The 16,893-nt window shown below is 35.4% G+C and overlaps 1 protein-coding gene across 1 annotated transcript in view; it reads right to left on the bottom strand.

Moving 5' to 3' along the window:
* LOC138711635 (cell adhesion molecule DSCAML1-like) overlaps positions 1 to 16,893 on the bottom strand; it is a 719,252-nt gene that overhangs the window by 684,500 nt on the left and 17,859 nt on the right. Inside the window, exon 2 of the mRNA XM_069842766.1 lies at positions 832 to 1,017. Coding sequence (XP_069698867.1) covers positions 832 to 1,017 — 186 coding nt within the window. The remainder of the gene's footprint in view (positions 1 to 831; positions 1,018 to 16,893) is intronic.

Genomic DNA, 16,893 nt, shown 5'->3' with positions numbered 1-16,893 from the left:
TATATATATATATATATATATATATATATATATATATATATATATAATGTAGTGAATACAACACTTGTAATAATAGTAAGTTAGTTTGGCAACTCATCATAAGATAATTTTATAACTTGGATTTGAAAGATTTCATTGTTCGGCAGTCCTTGACTTCAGGCGGCAGAGAGTTCCAGTGATGAGAGGTAGCAACAGTGAAAGATGAGGAATACAGAGCTGATGTGTGAAGTGGAATTTCTAACGTGTTATCGCGTTGTGATCGAGTATTAATATTATGAGAGCGAGAGAGAGTATGAAAACTGGCGAATAAATAAGAGGGGGATGAAGTGTGTATAATTCGATACGAGAGAGAAAGCGAGTGCAGATTTCTCGTCTCATGTAACCTAAGCCATGATAACTTATCGAAAGAAGGTGAGATATGATCATAGCATCGAACATTACAAATGAAGCGGACGCATGCGTTATGAACACGCTGTAGTTTCTGAGAGGACTCAATCCTGAGATCACAGAACAAAACTTCGCAATAATCGAATGTAAATAAAATGTATCAAGGAAAGGATTTATTTGTTATAGGTAATGGATACAAACCCATTTAGATTGTACACACGATTCTTCGCAAGAGCCTGTACTGTCATTCGTGCTATAAGTATGCACACTTTAAATGAGATGAGAGATTAGGCGACTCAGAGTTTGAGTGTGACTCCATGACTGTGATTTACTGGTCGAGTTTATACGATATGTGACTGAATAGTAAGTGAAAGAGTAATAAAACTTTTGAATGAGTTTGTGAATGTGTGGCAATTAAAAACTACGAGTGACGGATTCACTGACTTGCCGACTGATTGTTTTCTGAAATCAGTCCATAAAGCAGTTCCAGAACTAACGCCGAGGGCTCTAAATTAGCCGCGTTAGCTTGTGGCGGCACCCAGCGAGGCAGGCGAGGCGACACATGTGGAAATACTTTTTGTCGCTGAAGTGTTTCCTCCGCGCTTATCTCGGCTGCGAGGAGAATCTCGCCTAAAAACAAAGAATGGGTCTGAGGCTTTAGCTGCGGGTTTCTTGCGAGTCGAGATAAATTTCTTGTAAGATTACAAGCAAGACGGGGAAGCTAAGCATCTCCGAAACATTGGACCCCTCCCCACAGCCCTCCACTTCAAATACTTGACGTAATCGCCAGGCGAATTAGATTTGAGTTGCAACTCGTAACAAAAGTTTCCCCTACACCTGGCATGAAAACTTTCTCCTTCTTTTGTATACCTCAGTGGATTCGAGCGATCGGAAAAGACATAGCGTTGAAATATTCATGTTATTATTACTTCATTAAATATTGCTGTTAACTTCCCAAGACAGAAGCTTATAGATCAAACTTTTTTTTTCCAAAATATTTCTTCTCAAAACTTATTTCACAAGCTCGACTCAATACATGAAATTCAAAAAGAAATTCTCCCCTGTTGATGAAGCGGTAACATGTCCAGTTATTAATTTAACAACCTTGAAGCGAACGGCGTAGCTCATGGGGCAGAGCGTTTGCGTGTTGATTAGGAACTTGTGTTCAATAATAATAATAATAATAATAATAATAATAATAATAATAATAATAATAATAATGTGTCAGAGTGAAGATTTTTGGGTTTTTTAACACATTTTTGTTACTGTACAAATCGATACCGAAATTGCCATATGGCATTAATTATTATACAAAGAAAATTTATATCTTTATGTTCATTCAGATTTCTGCCCATTAATTCCGGGTACAGTTATGAGAGAAAATGTGAATATTTTAATTGTGAAAATCTATATGCTAGACGCCATGAGCTAGATTATCTGTTCTTTTGTAAAGTCCTCAAATGTGATAGGCCTATATCCTGTGACTCTTTCTTAAACAATATTACCTTACGTATTCCAACAAAAGATATGAGAGCCCACAAACGTTTCTATATTAGAAATTCGAAATTTCTTTCACCAGTCTCCAGACGCATTAAAAATACCAACAAGCATGGCTGCGAATTCGATCCCTTCAATGCATAGGCTTAGTTTGCTCTTGGCAACGATTTATCAGTATGTATTCTTTTAGGCATTATACTCAATTATCATTGTCTCATACTATTCTTAGTTATGTATTTTAAGGTCATCCATTATTTATCCATTCATCGTCATTATTGTAATTAATTGTAATTGTATTTATGTGTAATAATTATTTTTGTATGATGTTTTTGTTATATTCTTTGTGCTGAACTGTAATTGGCCACTTCCTGTCGTACAGCACATTAAATATAAATAAATAAAATAAATTATTATTATTAGATGGGACTCATAAGGTTAAACTTCAAACTCCAGAAATAATAATAACGGCAACATTCGCACCTCTAGTAAAGTACTGTCGTATGTCGAAAATCACATATTGTTTTCGTAAACAATTTCCATAACTATTTTATTGCTGGAGGTATGAAATTCTAATAATAAAATTATAAATTATATATGGTTTTGGTACCAATTTATTTAAATATTTTCAGAGCAGTATTTTACTAGGAAATATCACATCTTTACAAATCACTCTCCCAGTAAAATAGTGCCGTAACTCGAAACTCGGCCAAACTTTGATCTCCATAACTGGTGATCGTCGATGCACCAATTATTTGCGTCAACGCTTAAGTATAGCTATTCAACGCGGAAATGCAATGAACGTTTTAGGCACTCTTCCACAATCCAGCCTTTTAGACGAGCTTTTCATTCTTTAAAATTTATTAAATATTTCTGTAAATCTGAACATTGTAATTGTTTCATCTTGTGTATGCTCATTTTGTTGTTTATGTAATTTATTGTTAAAATAACGTTCTATGTTATTTATGTATTAATCTTATTGAGTTTTGTTAATTAATAAAGATGTTATGCGAATAATCTAAAGTAATAAAAAAAACTGTAACCGAAATTTTTATGCTAATTTACGCTTTTACAAAAATAATTGGTTTTAACATGTATAGTGAACTAATTTGAAACCGAAAAACGCATTTTTTAAATATTTATTTTATTTGTACATTATTGTCTGTTTCTCTGTCTGTCTGTTTGTGCGTATATCTGTCTATATATTTGTTATGTTTTCACTCGATAATAGTTGAATAAATTTATATGAAAATTTATATGCAAAATAAGTTAGATCTAACTAAATAAAAATTTGAAAATAATTAAGAAGCAAACGAATTACAACTTACAATAGCCTAATTAATTATTTACTAAGTAATAACAAAACTGTATTTGAAAATATCATAGATTTCAGATGATGATATGTATCTATAGCAAGTGCAGCGAAGCGTACGGTTATGCCTCTTTATATTTAAAAAATGGCGCCTTCATTTTTATCTTGAGTGGCTACATCCAGTTATTTGGTGGATAAATTATATTAGCTGTGGTGTATCTTTTAAAAATATTTCACTAGTACTACAATTGCGATAATACCATTATTACTTAGAGAAATGATCACAATCATTATTACCACTATTATAATTACCATCAATTCTGAATGTTGAGAGTAATTTGTAAATGTCGTTGAAAGCAACGGTCTCTCATGGCATCTCCCGTCATTTAATTGAAAACCGATTAACTGAAATTCAAAACAATTCAATAGAGATTATTCCTTTACCTAAATTGCAGTGTTAAATAGTAAAAGCCATGGAAATGAGGCGAGAGCGATGATCATCTGTTTAGTACAGATTTAAATCCCAGCTTTGTTGTCGGAAATCACAGATTATGAAGCCTTTATCACATGCACTAAAGTTACCTTATTTTCGAAATAGTCTAGATGTTTAAACACTATTTAATTCAGTCTGTCATTTGTTCGCTAAAATATTCGTAGAAAAGTTAAAGTATTTCATCATAATCATAATCATTTTCATGAACTACATAGCTTAACCACATAGAGTACGCAGGGGCAAAAGTGCGCACGAGATAACGATCCAAAACTGTTTTTTCCCTACTTCTGAGTGTGATGTGTCAGTACTGCATCTCCAGTTAAGAGGTCTCATGGTAGAAAGTGTCAGACGTGTTATGTCAGTGGTTTGTGATTTGTAAATATGAGATATGTTACTTTTTTAAAACATTGGATCTAAATATTTATCTCGTAATTGATGGCTATCTCTCGACTATAACAAACTCCCAAAGAAATATCAATGGGGCAAAGATCCTACGAACTAGGTGGGGTAAAGATGCGCGTGCGTACAGTCCAGTTACTTTATGGTGACAGCTCGTCGACGCGAGAGAGGAGAAGGTTCGACTGTGGGAGGGAGACCGATCCGAGGCGGAGCGAATGGAGGGAGGGAAATACAGTCATATTAGAAATGAAGTCTCACGTTGCAGCGTCTGCATAATTTTGAGCTCCTGTCACTGTGTTCACTTCATACTCCGGGACAATAGTCACTAATAAACACTAAAGTAGTAAACTAATGGAAATACAATGCGCAGGAGTTCGGAACAATAATAAACACTAAAGAATAAACTAATGTGGAAATACAATGAGCTGCAGTTTGGAACAATAATCACTAATAAACATTAAAGTAGTAAACTAATGGAAATACAATTAGCAGGAGTTCGGAACAATAATAAACAATAAAGAAGTAAACCTATGTGGAAATACAATGAGCAGCAGTTCGGAACAATAAAATCACTAATAAACACTAATGTGGAAATACACTGAGCAGCAATCGAATCATTACATTTAACAGTTAATCACTAATTAACAATGACATATACTCATGCGGAAATATCGGTAATGTTCATCAGTGCTTCACTGTTACCTTTCCCACCATCATCATCATCATCGTCCATGTAAAAGATGGAGCGGCCTTCTTCTCTGTACTTCTATATTTTCCTCAAATACTGCAAACTTTTGGCCCTAATGCTGTGAGGCTCGACCAGAATTTGGCGATTATTTTGTGTTTTTTTTTTCAATGAAATCCTAAATTCAAAATAACTTTCCTCAAAGTCGAGATACCTCCCTGAAAGTTGACAGTCTTTCAATTTCAATAATATATACATTTTTTTAAGTGTGGGCCACTATTTCTGTGAAATATAGAACTCGTACTTTGGTTCGTCTTATGACAGCTTCATTAAAGTTGTCCACAGTTGATTTTGGCGCCGATTATCAATGTCTTTAGTCTTCCTTATTATTTGGCTAACACAGCTCTCAGACAGCGGTAAACTCTGCTACAAGTTTTCCAACATTTGTTACGTTTTTTCTTCCGACGTTATCTTCATAAAGCGCTACACGTTGCTCACGACTTCTCGCGACTGCGAATGCAATACCCGACCTTTCAGTTTGCTTCTAACAGGCAGCATTTTCACAAACAGAAAATAGCAGTGAATCTAGACAATAAATACTACATACTAAACAATACGAAACAGAAGCACTACAACTATTTAAGTAACTAAATGAAATGTACGTAACAAACACACTAAATTGCAATATACAAGGCAGTGGTGGTGTAGTACGTCCTTAGCGCGACTGTACGCCCACAATAGCGCTCCCGAGATGTGAACGCTAGCGCAGCGAGGGGAAGACTAAAAGGAACACCCCTTCGAACAAACAGTGAACTCGCCCAAACCACTGCGTCTCCAGGCCAGAGCTGTCACCATAAAGTAACTGGCCTGTACCTTTGCTCCAGCACGTTCCTCTTTTCCCCCTCTCGTTTTCCATACTGAACACATAGGTTTATTGACCATATTTAATGGGTTTTCATTCAAAGTTAACTATTTTACAGCGATTCATTATTAATAAAATTAGCTTTAACTTCGTGTTCCACAAACTACGAGAGAAACGTCCACAAAGTCGTGGTCTTTTAAAACGTTAAAGAAGGCTAAGCAACTAATAGAAAATGGATCCATTAGATGTGCAACTGAAAGAGTTGGCTGTAATGAATCCACATTAAGTAAAAGATTTAAAGAAAGCTATGCAGTGGCATCATTGGGACGTTTTAGCAAAGTATTTTCTGACACATGACTTTGACGTTTAATTTGTTTGTTTTTTATTTTTCACAGTTATTTACTTAATTTTTCAAGTGTTTCCTAGTGTTAAAATGTTTTTTCATGTAAATTTGTGTCATGCTAGTCTCTTGTTTTGTCATATGATGGAGACGATGTTGTTGTTGATGATGATAATGATGATGATGACGACGACGAACGATATAAAACGTTATACAAGTTATGACTGTCACTACCTGACATATAAATAATGCAATTCAACTCTGGTCTACTAATTATTATCTTTTCTGCATATGTGGAATTTTGACCCATGGCAATAGAATGTTTACCCCAGGCTAGGAGCAAAGATCCACTTGCTCTATTTGTGACATTATTATTTTTATGACAATGAATGATACTAGAGATATTGTTGTTTAGTCAACTGTCCAAAAACAGGTTTGAACCTCATAAGTAACACCAATAAGGTATAACTCATAAGGCACTTAGGCCAGGAGATAACGTGGTAGAGTGGCCAGTTCCTTTCCCCCTCCAATGCATACATCGCCGATTAGCTACATATTCTACTAATCAGGCTTGAGATTGAATTGAATTGAAAGAGGTGAATTGGGAGGACAAATTTAAAAGGTACGCAAAACGCGTCCTTGCAAGGGGTTCGGGGCTGCAAGAAACTAAATATGTGAGCTCCAAGCCTGTTAGGCTTGAGATGCATACAAACAATTGTTTTTCCTCTGACACTATCGTCAATTGAGATGTACTGTCTGATAATATATATATATATATATATATATATATATATACATATCAGCCACAACCTCAGTCAGAGATATCTAGAGGTATGTTGTGTAGAATTTTAATTGACATGTAACTAGAAAAGCAGCAGGTATACAAAAAAATTAATTGCGCACTTTTGCCCCAGTCTACCTTAGATCTGTTCCTGTGTCATAAAATACAGGGTGATTCACGAGGATTTACCGTCACTTAAGGAGCTTATTTTGAAAGACGTTCTGCGCAAAAAATGTCATATAAACATGTGTCCTAATCTCAATATTTTCAGAGTTAAACTAATTTTAAAGTTGTTTGTAAATTACCATTATTTTTTAGCTTTAAGGATAAAAGAATATTACAGATAAAGAATGAGTTATTCAGGAGTAGGCCTATCATTTCTTTAATTGGCTAGTATTCTGATGCTAAAAATGTGTTCTGGATTCCATAGTTTCTCCGTACAGAATTTTTTTCGATTTTCAACTACAAAAATTATATTTTTCTTACGTATTTATCACAACGTCCCGCGCCGTGGCGTCGCGGTCTAAGCCATCCAGCCTAGGACTCGCATTACGGAATGCGCGCTGCTTCGAGTCCTCATGGGAGAAGAAATTTTCTCATGAAATTTCGGCCAGTGTATGGGACCGGTGTTCACCCAGCATCGCGATGTACTTGGGGAGCTACGATAGGTAGCGAAATCCGGTTGCGAATACCAGCTATAACGGCTGGGGGGATCATCGTGCTAACCACACGATACCTCCATTCTGATTGGATGATCGTCCACCTCTGCTTCGTCATGTGGGCGTGAAGCCAGCAGCCGGCTGGTCGGTCTAGACCCTTCATGGGCTGTAGCGCCACGGATTATTTATTTATCACAACAATTGTTACACATCACGCCACTCTTGTAAATTCTTGAAGACTGTACATTAGGATGTATAATTAAACTGTAAAGAATCAAGTTCCTAAAGTCGTATGATTTGTAACAATTTTTGTGATAAGTGCTTAAGAATAATGCAATTTTTAATTAAAAATTGGAAAACAAAATCTGTACAAAGCAATTAACAACACATTTTTAAGTTTCGGAACACTAGCCAATTGAAGAAATGATACTTATGAATAGTTCAGTATCTATTCGTAATATTCTTTTACACTTAAAACCAAAGAAAAGAGGTATTTTACTAACAACTTCAAATTAATGTAACTCTGAAAATATTGAGATTAGGACAAATGCTTGTATGACATTTTTTGCTCAAAATCCTCGTGAATCACCCTGTACATACTTTTTAAATTTCATTGATAAAATTTGACTGTCTAGATCATATAACAAGTTTTACCTTTATTTAATAGAAATTGTGCGACAATCTTTCTGAATCAATTCTCAATACGTCAATTTCAATCAGTTCTGAATTAGTATAGGCTTACAGTACTTTAATAAATAATAGAAAATGCTTTAGCATTAGTTATGAGCTTCCGCCAATTTTTTATTTCGAGCTGAATCACGTCGGTGATATAGGACTCAGGCGATTCTTACGAACGAGATCTAACCAGAAAACCCTTAATCGTTAGCATCTAAACGGATAGTAAAATATTATAAATGACAATCTAGAAAAAAATAAATGAATAAAATTGAAATGTCGAAATATTTGCAGCTAACTCCAAATCAAAATGTAAGAAACGCATTCGGATAGAAGAGGTGCTAAAAAGAAATCCTAATGGAAATTGTCCAATTTGAACGGTGTGGGGCTTATAGAGAGAAGAAGAAAGCCGAAGCACCGAGAGCCCTAACCGAGCACGTCTACCGCGAACCAATAAATGTGGACACGGAATACGATTCAATAGAAGCAGACACATATATCGAGTCAGTAAACGTGGTTAGGTTAGAAAAGATAGCAGGAATAAACAACATAAAATTTCAAGAATTACAGGGCAATACACCATAATGTATGTTACTTCTAACACCCCTGTCTTTTAATAAATAAAATTCTACCTAAATTAATTTGTCTTTCAATCCACAACCAACTTCTACGTCAAACCGCTAACTGCCCAACACGGGTCCACGTACAGTCTTATAAAAAAGTTCTGTCGCACAGATACCCTTCTTCAGCTCTCTAATAACACGTCAGAATAGTATTAGTTCTACTACAGAGGGTCGTACTGAAAATCATGAGCAACACATTGCTATAATTTCAATTTCAACTATATAACAAAAACGATTATATGATCATAATCTACAGACTTTACACTATATATTGACATATTGTGACGTCATTAACTTCTATCATGTGGCCACAGACAATGTTTGCAAAATGGTCGACAACGACGGTTCGTTTCGACAGCGTGCTGTCATTTCTTGTTAACGAAGAAAAATCTGTTGCTGAAATTCACCTCAGACTTCAGCGTGCGTACAGAAATGTATGCATGGGCGCCAGCAGTGTTATGAGATGAGTGAAACATTTCGATGATAGAAACACGAGCATCGAAGGTGAGCCTCGTAGCAGTCGCCCTCGAACTGCCTCCAAAGAACGCTACAAGGAAAGAGTTGATTAGTTCTGGGATGCATTTTGGTTGAAATTCTTAAACCTGGAGAAACCATAAATGCTGTCCACTATAATCAGACGGTTTTGAAGCTCCGTCGTTAAGAAACGTCTTGGAAAGAAGATCATCCTGCAACACTATAACGCGTGGCCTCACACTGATCGTGTCACCGTGAAGAAAATCAGAACATTTGTATGGGAAACTCTTCCGCAATGTCCCTACAGTCCCGACTTGGCAATCTCCAACTGCCATCTTTTCGGTTCTGTAAAGGAACAGATGCGAGGCCAACGCTACGAGACGCTAGAGGAAATCAGGAAAGCAGTGCGTCAGTGTCTTCGGGAAGATGAAACGGACTTCTACAGCAACAGAATTTTCAAACTTACAGAACGTCGGGAAAAATGTGTGCAAAAAAATAAAGACTATGTTGAAAAGTGACAGAAAAATCTGTAGATAAAGATGATGTATCTGGTTTGTCTAAAAAATAATTAAGATTTTTGTCTTTCAGTATGACCCTTGTACATTTTTAGTCATATTCTTACATTGCATGGCTAACTTTTGACTTGCTGCATCCTTGTGTTTATTATACTGAAAGACGTTCGTCTATATCTGCCAGAGATAATATCATCTCCTTTCTATAAAACACTGGAGGCTTAGTCGTGAAGTATCAATACTACCAACCCTTGTGAATATTGTACACTCCCCTCACAGGCACTTTATTTATTACTTGTTAAAATCCAGGGATCTAATACGTAGAAATACCTCTGAAAGCGGGAATTTTAAGTAGGAAGGATGGCGACTTGCTTAGTCTGTGACAGCGTTGCAGACTCCATCACAGCTCTCTCGCATCTTCCCTAGATTTCTTTTCAACCAAATGATTCATTCATCTTATGAATATTTATGCTACAGGAAGCGAGAGTTCCTTACGTTTCCTTGTGAAGGAGATATTCAAATTTAGATTTTAATATGAAATTATTCTTTGGGTCATAGAATTGCTGCGGAAAGAAATGGTACGTTATTCTGTATTATTTCTGGAAAGCGCGAAAGTCCTTAACGCCCGATTTTTTTTCACACGTACTCCTGCTTCTTCAAATAAGGTAACTAAAACTTCTGTCCGGTAGATCAAGGCTAGAACGCGGGTTTCTGATATCGTGAAATCTGGTTCGATTTCAGGCGTTAGGAGACAAGACATGAACTGTATGCAGTATATGCTAAAGAAACTACAAGTGTTATATAAGATTTACGGACTAACAATTAATTTTGATAAGATTCAGTTTATGATAGTAGTAAGTAATTGGCAACCTAATTTAGAAATACAGAATGAAGATATAAAAGGAGACCAAGAAATTAATAAAACTGGAACGATAGACAGTGAAATAAATAGTGGAATTTAAAAAAAAAAGCAAAATTGCTGTAAGGATAATAAACAGTGTATGGTAGGACAATATGTTAACCAAGAATACTAAAAGAATGATATACAAACCCATTGTAGAAAATATTTTAATTTATGGGAGTGAGGTTTGGACAGCTACCAAGAAAATGAAAAAATAAATAAATAATTTACAGTTGAAATGGATTGTTTCTGGTGTAGTATGAGGAAAATAGATTGAATAAGTTGAGGAATGAATTCGTTAGAAATGAAATGGATGCTGTGACTACGGTTACAGAATTGAAGAAAGATCGCTTAAAAGAACACATGAAAAGAATGAGTGGAAATAAGAGACCTAAAGTACTGCATGAGTGGAAACCAGTTGAAAGAAGAAGAGGAGGAATGGCTATAACAAATAATGAATGGAATAGAAAATAAGATAGCTTAAGGATGTTAATTATGAAGAGAGAGACGATTGGCGATTCTTCTCTGGGATCTCCCGTTTTCTTCAAAGTTATATATTTCAATGTAGTGAGATTAAGCAATTATAAGACATCTGAAAAATTATGTTATTTATATTTTCACGATGGTTATTACGTTTCTATAAATAATAATAATAATAATAATAATAATAATAATAATAATATTAATAATAATAATATTATTATTATTATTATTATTATTATTATTATTATTATTATTATTACCCTCGCCGTAGCATCGTGGTCTAAGAAGTCATGCTTGGATTCGCCTTAATGAATGAGCGCTGGTTCGAGTTCTCATGAGGGAAGAAATGTTCTCATTAAATTTTTGCCAGTGTACTGAAGCGGTGCCCACTCAATATCATTATCAATATCATTGACCCGATATGAGCGAAATCCGGTTTCTTGCCAAAGAGTTCAAAGTGGAAGATATGTGCCCTTACAGTAATGGTAAGCATTTACTCATTTCTCAGAAGATATTAATTTTAGGACCCATGTTCGTAGGACTTTTATTTACTGTTTTGGATGTAAGTTCCAACCTAGGGTTAAGATACAAATGTGATTTACTTTGAAACTTATTTTAAGTGATCGTGCTTCATTTAATTTAGGATGCTTCCTGTTATTATTATTATTATTATTATTATTATTATTATTATTATTATTATTATTAGTATTTATTATTATTAGTTGTATTATTATTAATTTATTATTAATTGTCATTACTGAGTGTAATTAGTTACTACTGCCACCGGGTATATACCCATTTGCAGTGTGAATACATACATACATACATACATACATACATACATACAATACTTCCTCCGTCAGGAATATGATTATTCTCCGTCATAATTATACGCAACGTAACTTGCGGTATTAAAAGTAAAGTAAATCCATGGCGCTACATCCCATGAAGGACCAAGACTGAATAGCCGGCTGCTGGCCTCACGTCCACATTCCGAAGCAGAGCATCACGATGCTGGGTAGGCACCGGTCCCATACACTGGCCGAAATTTCATGAGAAAATTTCTTCCCCCATGGGGATTCGAACCAGTGTGCATTCCGTAACGCGAGTCCCAGAGAGGATGCCTTAGACTACGACGCCACGGCTGGGGACACTTGCGATATTAGTCCAGTAATTATATTTTAATCTCTTATCTCATTTTTAAACATTCTGTAGATATACATACAAACGCGTTTATTTTATACAATACGTAATATGCGAGATGGTATAATATATTTGTCTTTTATCAGCATTGGATTATTTGCAAAATGAAATAGTACCATGATGGCAGAAAATAATTGGTTATACATGAATCGTGTTTGTGGAATAGGATTTCCAACCAGAATAATGGAAATTTCGTTCCGAGTTTAAGCTTTAATTTAATTAAATGCCATTTCATGTTATTGAACACTGTTCAAATACTCCGGGTCAGATGTCAGGATGCTACATGCAAGATGAACTCCGAGGAAACACAATGGACACGGTGGCTTATCGATCAATTTCGAGAGGCTGAGACACTGCTGCATATGGGTCTCAACCGGCGGTCGAGAGTTTATATAAAACTAAGCAGGTTCTCTTCGTCTTTCTCCGCGGTCATTAAATTTATTAGCTTCAATATCAGGCAGAGAGTCCTTCATAAGAGGTGAAACAGGAGGAACGCCCGTTGACCAGACTGAAGATAGCTTTTGTGATATAACCGTCGCTGAAATGGATACAGACTTCCCATAGAAAGGGCCCTGTGGTGTAATCATATTACAGTATTTGAGATTCTTTGTACAGAAATAAACTTTGTATATGGTTTTCTTGTGTCTACTCACATTATTTGTTAAAGAAACCGCAATTATTAATATTATTGTTTGCAATACCTCTGATTAAGGTTTTGAGGAGGAAAGGAACTCGCCATCCTACCCATTATCTCTCGACTTAGTTGCCTTGTGAGTGATGTCTTATTGGTGTCACTTATGAAATGCTATATACCGGTTGTTTCAGACCATCTGCACCAGCCTTTTTTCTTGTAAACTATATGACACTGGTTGTTCATTAAAAAAAAATTTGATGATCAAAACCTACAGTAGGCCTATGTAAAGAATCGATTGCTGGTAGAAATATTTCTCGTAACAAACCGGAAGTATGGGTACCTGTGATCAACTTCGAAATTTCAAGTGAGAACATGGGTAATTGAAGATACCATTGGAAACTACTTTTCAAAAGAGACAACTTTTACTGAAACATTTTTTTCTAACTTTTATTGTTTACTCACAAAGTAACGAAAATGTTATCTTATGAGAAATGCTGTATGCTGTTTATGTACCTACACTCTTCATAGTAAGTGTTCAAAATGTACGCCTTCCTGTGCTAAACAATGTTCTGATCACCTCCTAACGTCCGGGATTGCACTTCAGCACAGCTGAGAGACCCACAGGCTTCTCTAATTCTTTGTTTCATATCTTCTCTATTTGTTGGACGAACTTGGTAGATCATGTCTTTAATTCTCGTCCACAAGAAGACTTGCCTACGAGAAAGCCTTTGATAGATTATCACAAAGCAAACGGTGGGAAATAATGCATAGAAGAGGCTATCCAGAACATTTGACAAGAGCAATCCAGAGTCTATACGCTACAAATGTATCAATCAATGATAGTAATAAAATAATTAAAACAAATCAGGGTGTCAAACAAGGCTGCCTAATGTCCCCAGCATTGTTTAGTATATATATTGACGATGTCGTTAAACAGTGGCAGAAACAATTAAGTAATAATTTTAAAATAAATTATGAAGCCTTAAACACTATACTGTTTGCGGACGACCAAGTAATATTAAGCAACACAGAAGATTTACAAATTGCTATATTTAAATTAACTCAAATAGCTAACGAGTATGATATGAGAATTTCGGAACAAAAAACAAAAGTTATGGCTTTTGAAGGGACAACCACTTGAGATGCAAAATAGTGATTAACGGAAAAATAATAGAACAAGTAAATAATATTAACTATTTGGGATTCAATGTATCCTACTGTCAAAAAAAATGATATCAATATTAAAAAAATAGATTCTATAATATGTGTGGAAGAACATTAAAAAATAAAACATTAAGAACCACTCAACTAAAATTTTACAAAACAATGGCAGTACCTATGTTAACGTACGCCTGTGAGAACTGGACACTTAATAGATCAGACAGAAGAAAAACAGAGACAGCTGAAATGAAGTTCTTGCGTTCCGTAACGGGTTATACACTTTTAGACAAAAAACATAATGAAGACATAAGAACAAAATTAAATATATACAACGTAAATGACAGAATAAATCAAATAAGAACTAATTGGTTAGAACATATTGAAAGGATGCCTCATAATAGATTTCCACAGCTGACACTTCAATATGAACCTTAAGGCAAAAGGAAAGTAGGACGTCCAATTACAAGATGGAAAGATACAATCTCTTGATATGGAAACAGGTCAAAGGCCTAATTCCATGAGGAAGAAGAAGAAGGCTTGCCAATTGACTCAGGATTGCACCACAATACAGTGTTTAGAATTCTTAAAGACAACAAATTTCATTCATACCGTATCTGTCTCCATCAGGAACTTGGGGGACATGACTTCCAGACTCGTGTTGATTTCTGCAACTGGTTTCTAAACACGGAGCGTGATTTCAAGCTCAGAATTCTGTGGACTGATGAGGAACTTTCAAAAGTAATGGTCAGGTAAATCTCTACAATGCCCATTACTGATCTCCAGTTAATCCACACTGGCTACGTGAAGTGGATTACCAGTACCTGTGGAGCCTAAACACATGGTGTGGCCTCCTCGAACACCGTCATAGGAACATACTGTGGGTCTCTCAGCTTTGCTGAAATGCAATCACGGATATTAGGAGGTGATCGGAACATCATTTAGCACAGGGTGGCGTACATTTTAAACACTTACTATGAAGAGTTTACGTAAATGAACAACATACAGCATTTCTCAGAAAATAACATTTTTGTTGCTTAAAGAATGAAAGTTAGGAAAAAAAAGTTTCAGTAAAAGTTGTTTCTTTTTAAAAGTAGTTTCCAATGGTATCTTCAATTACCCATGTTCTCATTTGAAATTTCGAAGTTGACCACAAGTACCCCGGCTAATACCGTACTCATCTGTCGTAAAAAATCTTTCCTTCTTTTTCGATAATAATCTAAATTGGAATTTTCAAGTTAAAGAAACGATAAAAAAAATCTGTTCCTCCATTCACTGTTTGAGTCGCTTAAGAAACTTCTTGCCCCAGCAACTAAAACTAATCCTAGTACAAACCCTAGTAATGCCGCACTTCGATTATTGTGACGTTTTGTTAAGTGATCTAAGTTCTGAACTGTCAGTCAAGTTACAGCGAGTTCAGAATATGTGCGTCAGATACGTGTGTACCATCCGACGATATGATCACATATCATCGTCCTTCGCAAGTCTTTCGTGGCTTCGACTTAAAGAACGTAGAACTTTACACTCTTTGTCTTTACTCTTTCGAATTCTGCACACTTCAACACCAAATTACCTTTCGTCTCGTTTCTCTTATCTATAATCCAACCACGACGTAAATACCAGATCACTTATCTGTGGCGCGTTAAGTATACCTCTTCATAGAACATCTCGTTATTCATAATCTTATACAGTATCCACCTAGCGACAATGGAGTTCCCTGTCACAAAGTATTAGGGGCTGCAAGACATAAACACTTTTAAAACAGCTTAAAATATAACCTTCTTAGCATTTCACTCCAATCATACTGACTTAAACTATCAATGTCTACATTGTTACTCCTTCCTTTATACATGCATCCTGATAGTGCTCTATTTTCAAAATTGTCTCATAATAATATTTTTCTATCATCTAACATTATTTGAAATTTATTAACATTCTATGTATTTTGGCTTAATTCTGCTACATAGTTTGTATTTCAGTGTTTAATTAATAGTTCATAGTATTTTGTTGTTTAATTCGGAAATAACTCTTGTATACATGTAGCTCTTATCTAAATCAAATTGTTGAATTCTTTGTAAGTTGATACATATATATGTATACTTTTTGCTGGTTGAGTAGAAGGGAAGGCCTTGCGGCCTTAACTCAGCCAGCTAAAATAAATGATTATTATTATTATTATTATTATTATTATTATTATTATTATTATTATTATTATTACTTCTGATTTGTTATGGGAAATGGTACTACCACCAATCGATTGTTTACATAGGCTTTAGTTATCAAATTTTTTATGAACCAATATCATATAGTTTTCGAGAAAAAAAAAAGGCTGATCGGGCAGTCTGAATGAAACACCTGTACGTTTAAAATCTAAACGATCAACATTATTGTCCGTATTTCCGGTCAGTTGTAACCTATTTTTTGAATCTATGGTGTTAATACCTTCACTTACCCTACTTGTGATGGAAGTGGTTTTAATTGTGTTGTGGGAGCTGTACTAAGGCGACTATAATCTATTGGAAAAAATCTTCTTAAAAACTTTCCTACAATGTTCTACATTATCACTAAAAGTTGGGTTAAGAAGATAATGCACTTGATGTGAGTTTGCTCCATCTCTTATGTTAAATACGTCCCGTGTTAGCGAACCAATATCGAAGGTTGGTGATCAGATGCTTTGACATAAACCTGCTGCGGGCCTCCGATATCTCAAAGCGAACGGGACATTGAGATAAATAAGGGATGATAGACTATAATGGATAGCACTAGAGCTTCGCCCCGGAGCGGTTCAGGAACCCAAACAGCCTCCTCTCTGCCCCGT

Source organism: Periplaneta americana, chromosome 13 (assembly GCF_040183065.1).
Source record: "Periplaneta americana isolate PAMFEO1 chromosome 13, P.americana_PAMFEO1_priV1, whole genome shotgun sequence".
Lineage (NCBI taxonomy): Eukaryota > Metazoa > Arthropoda > Insecta > Blattodea > Blattidae > Periplaneta > Periplaneta americana.
Note: the sequence above shows the minus strand (reverse complement) of the source record. Positions and strands in the feature narration are given on the sequence as shown.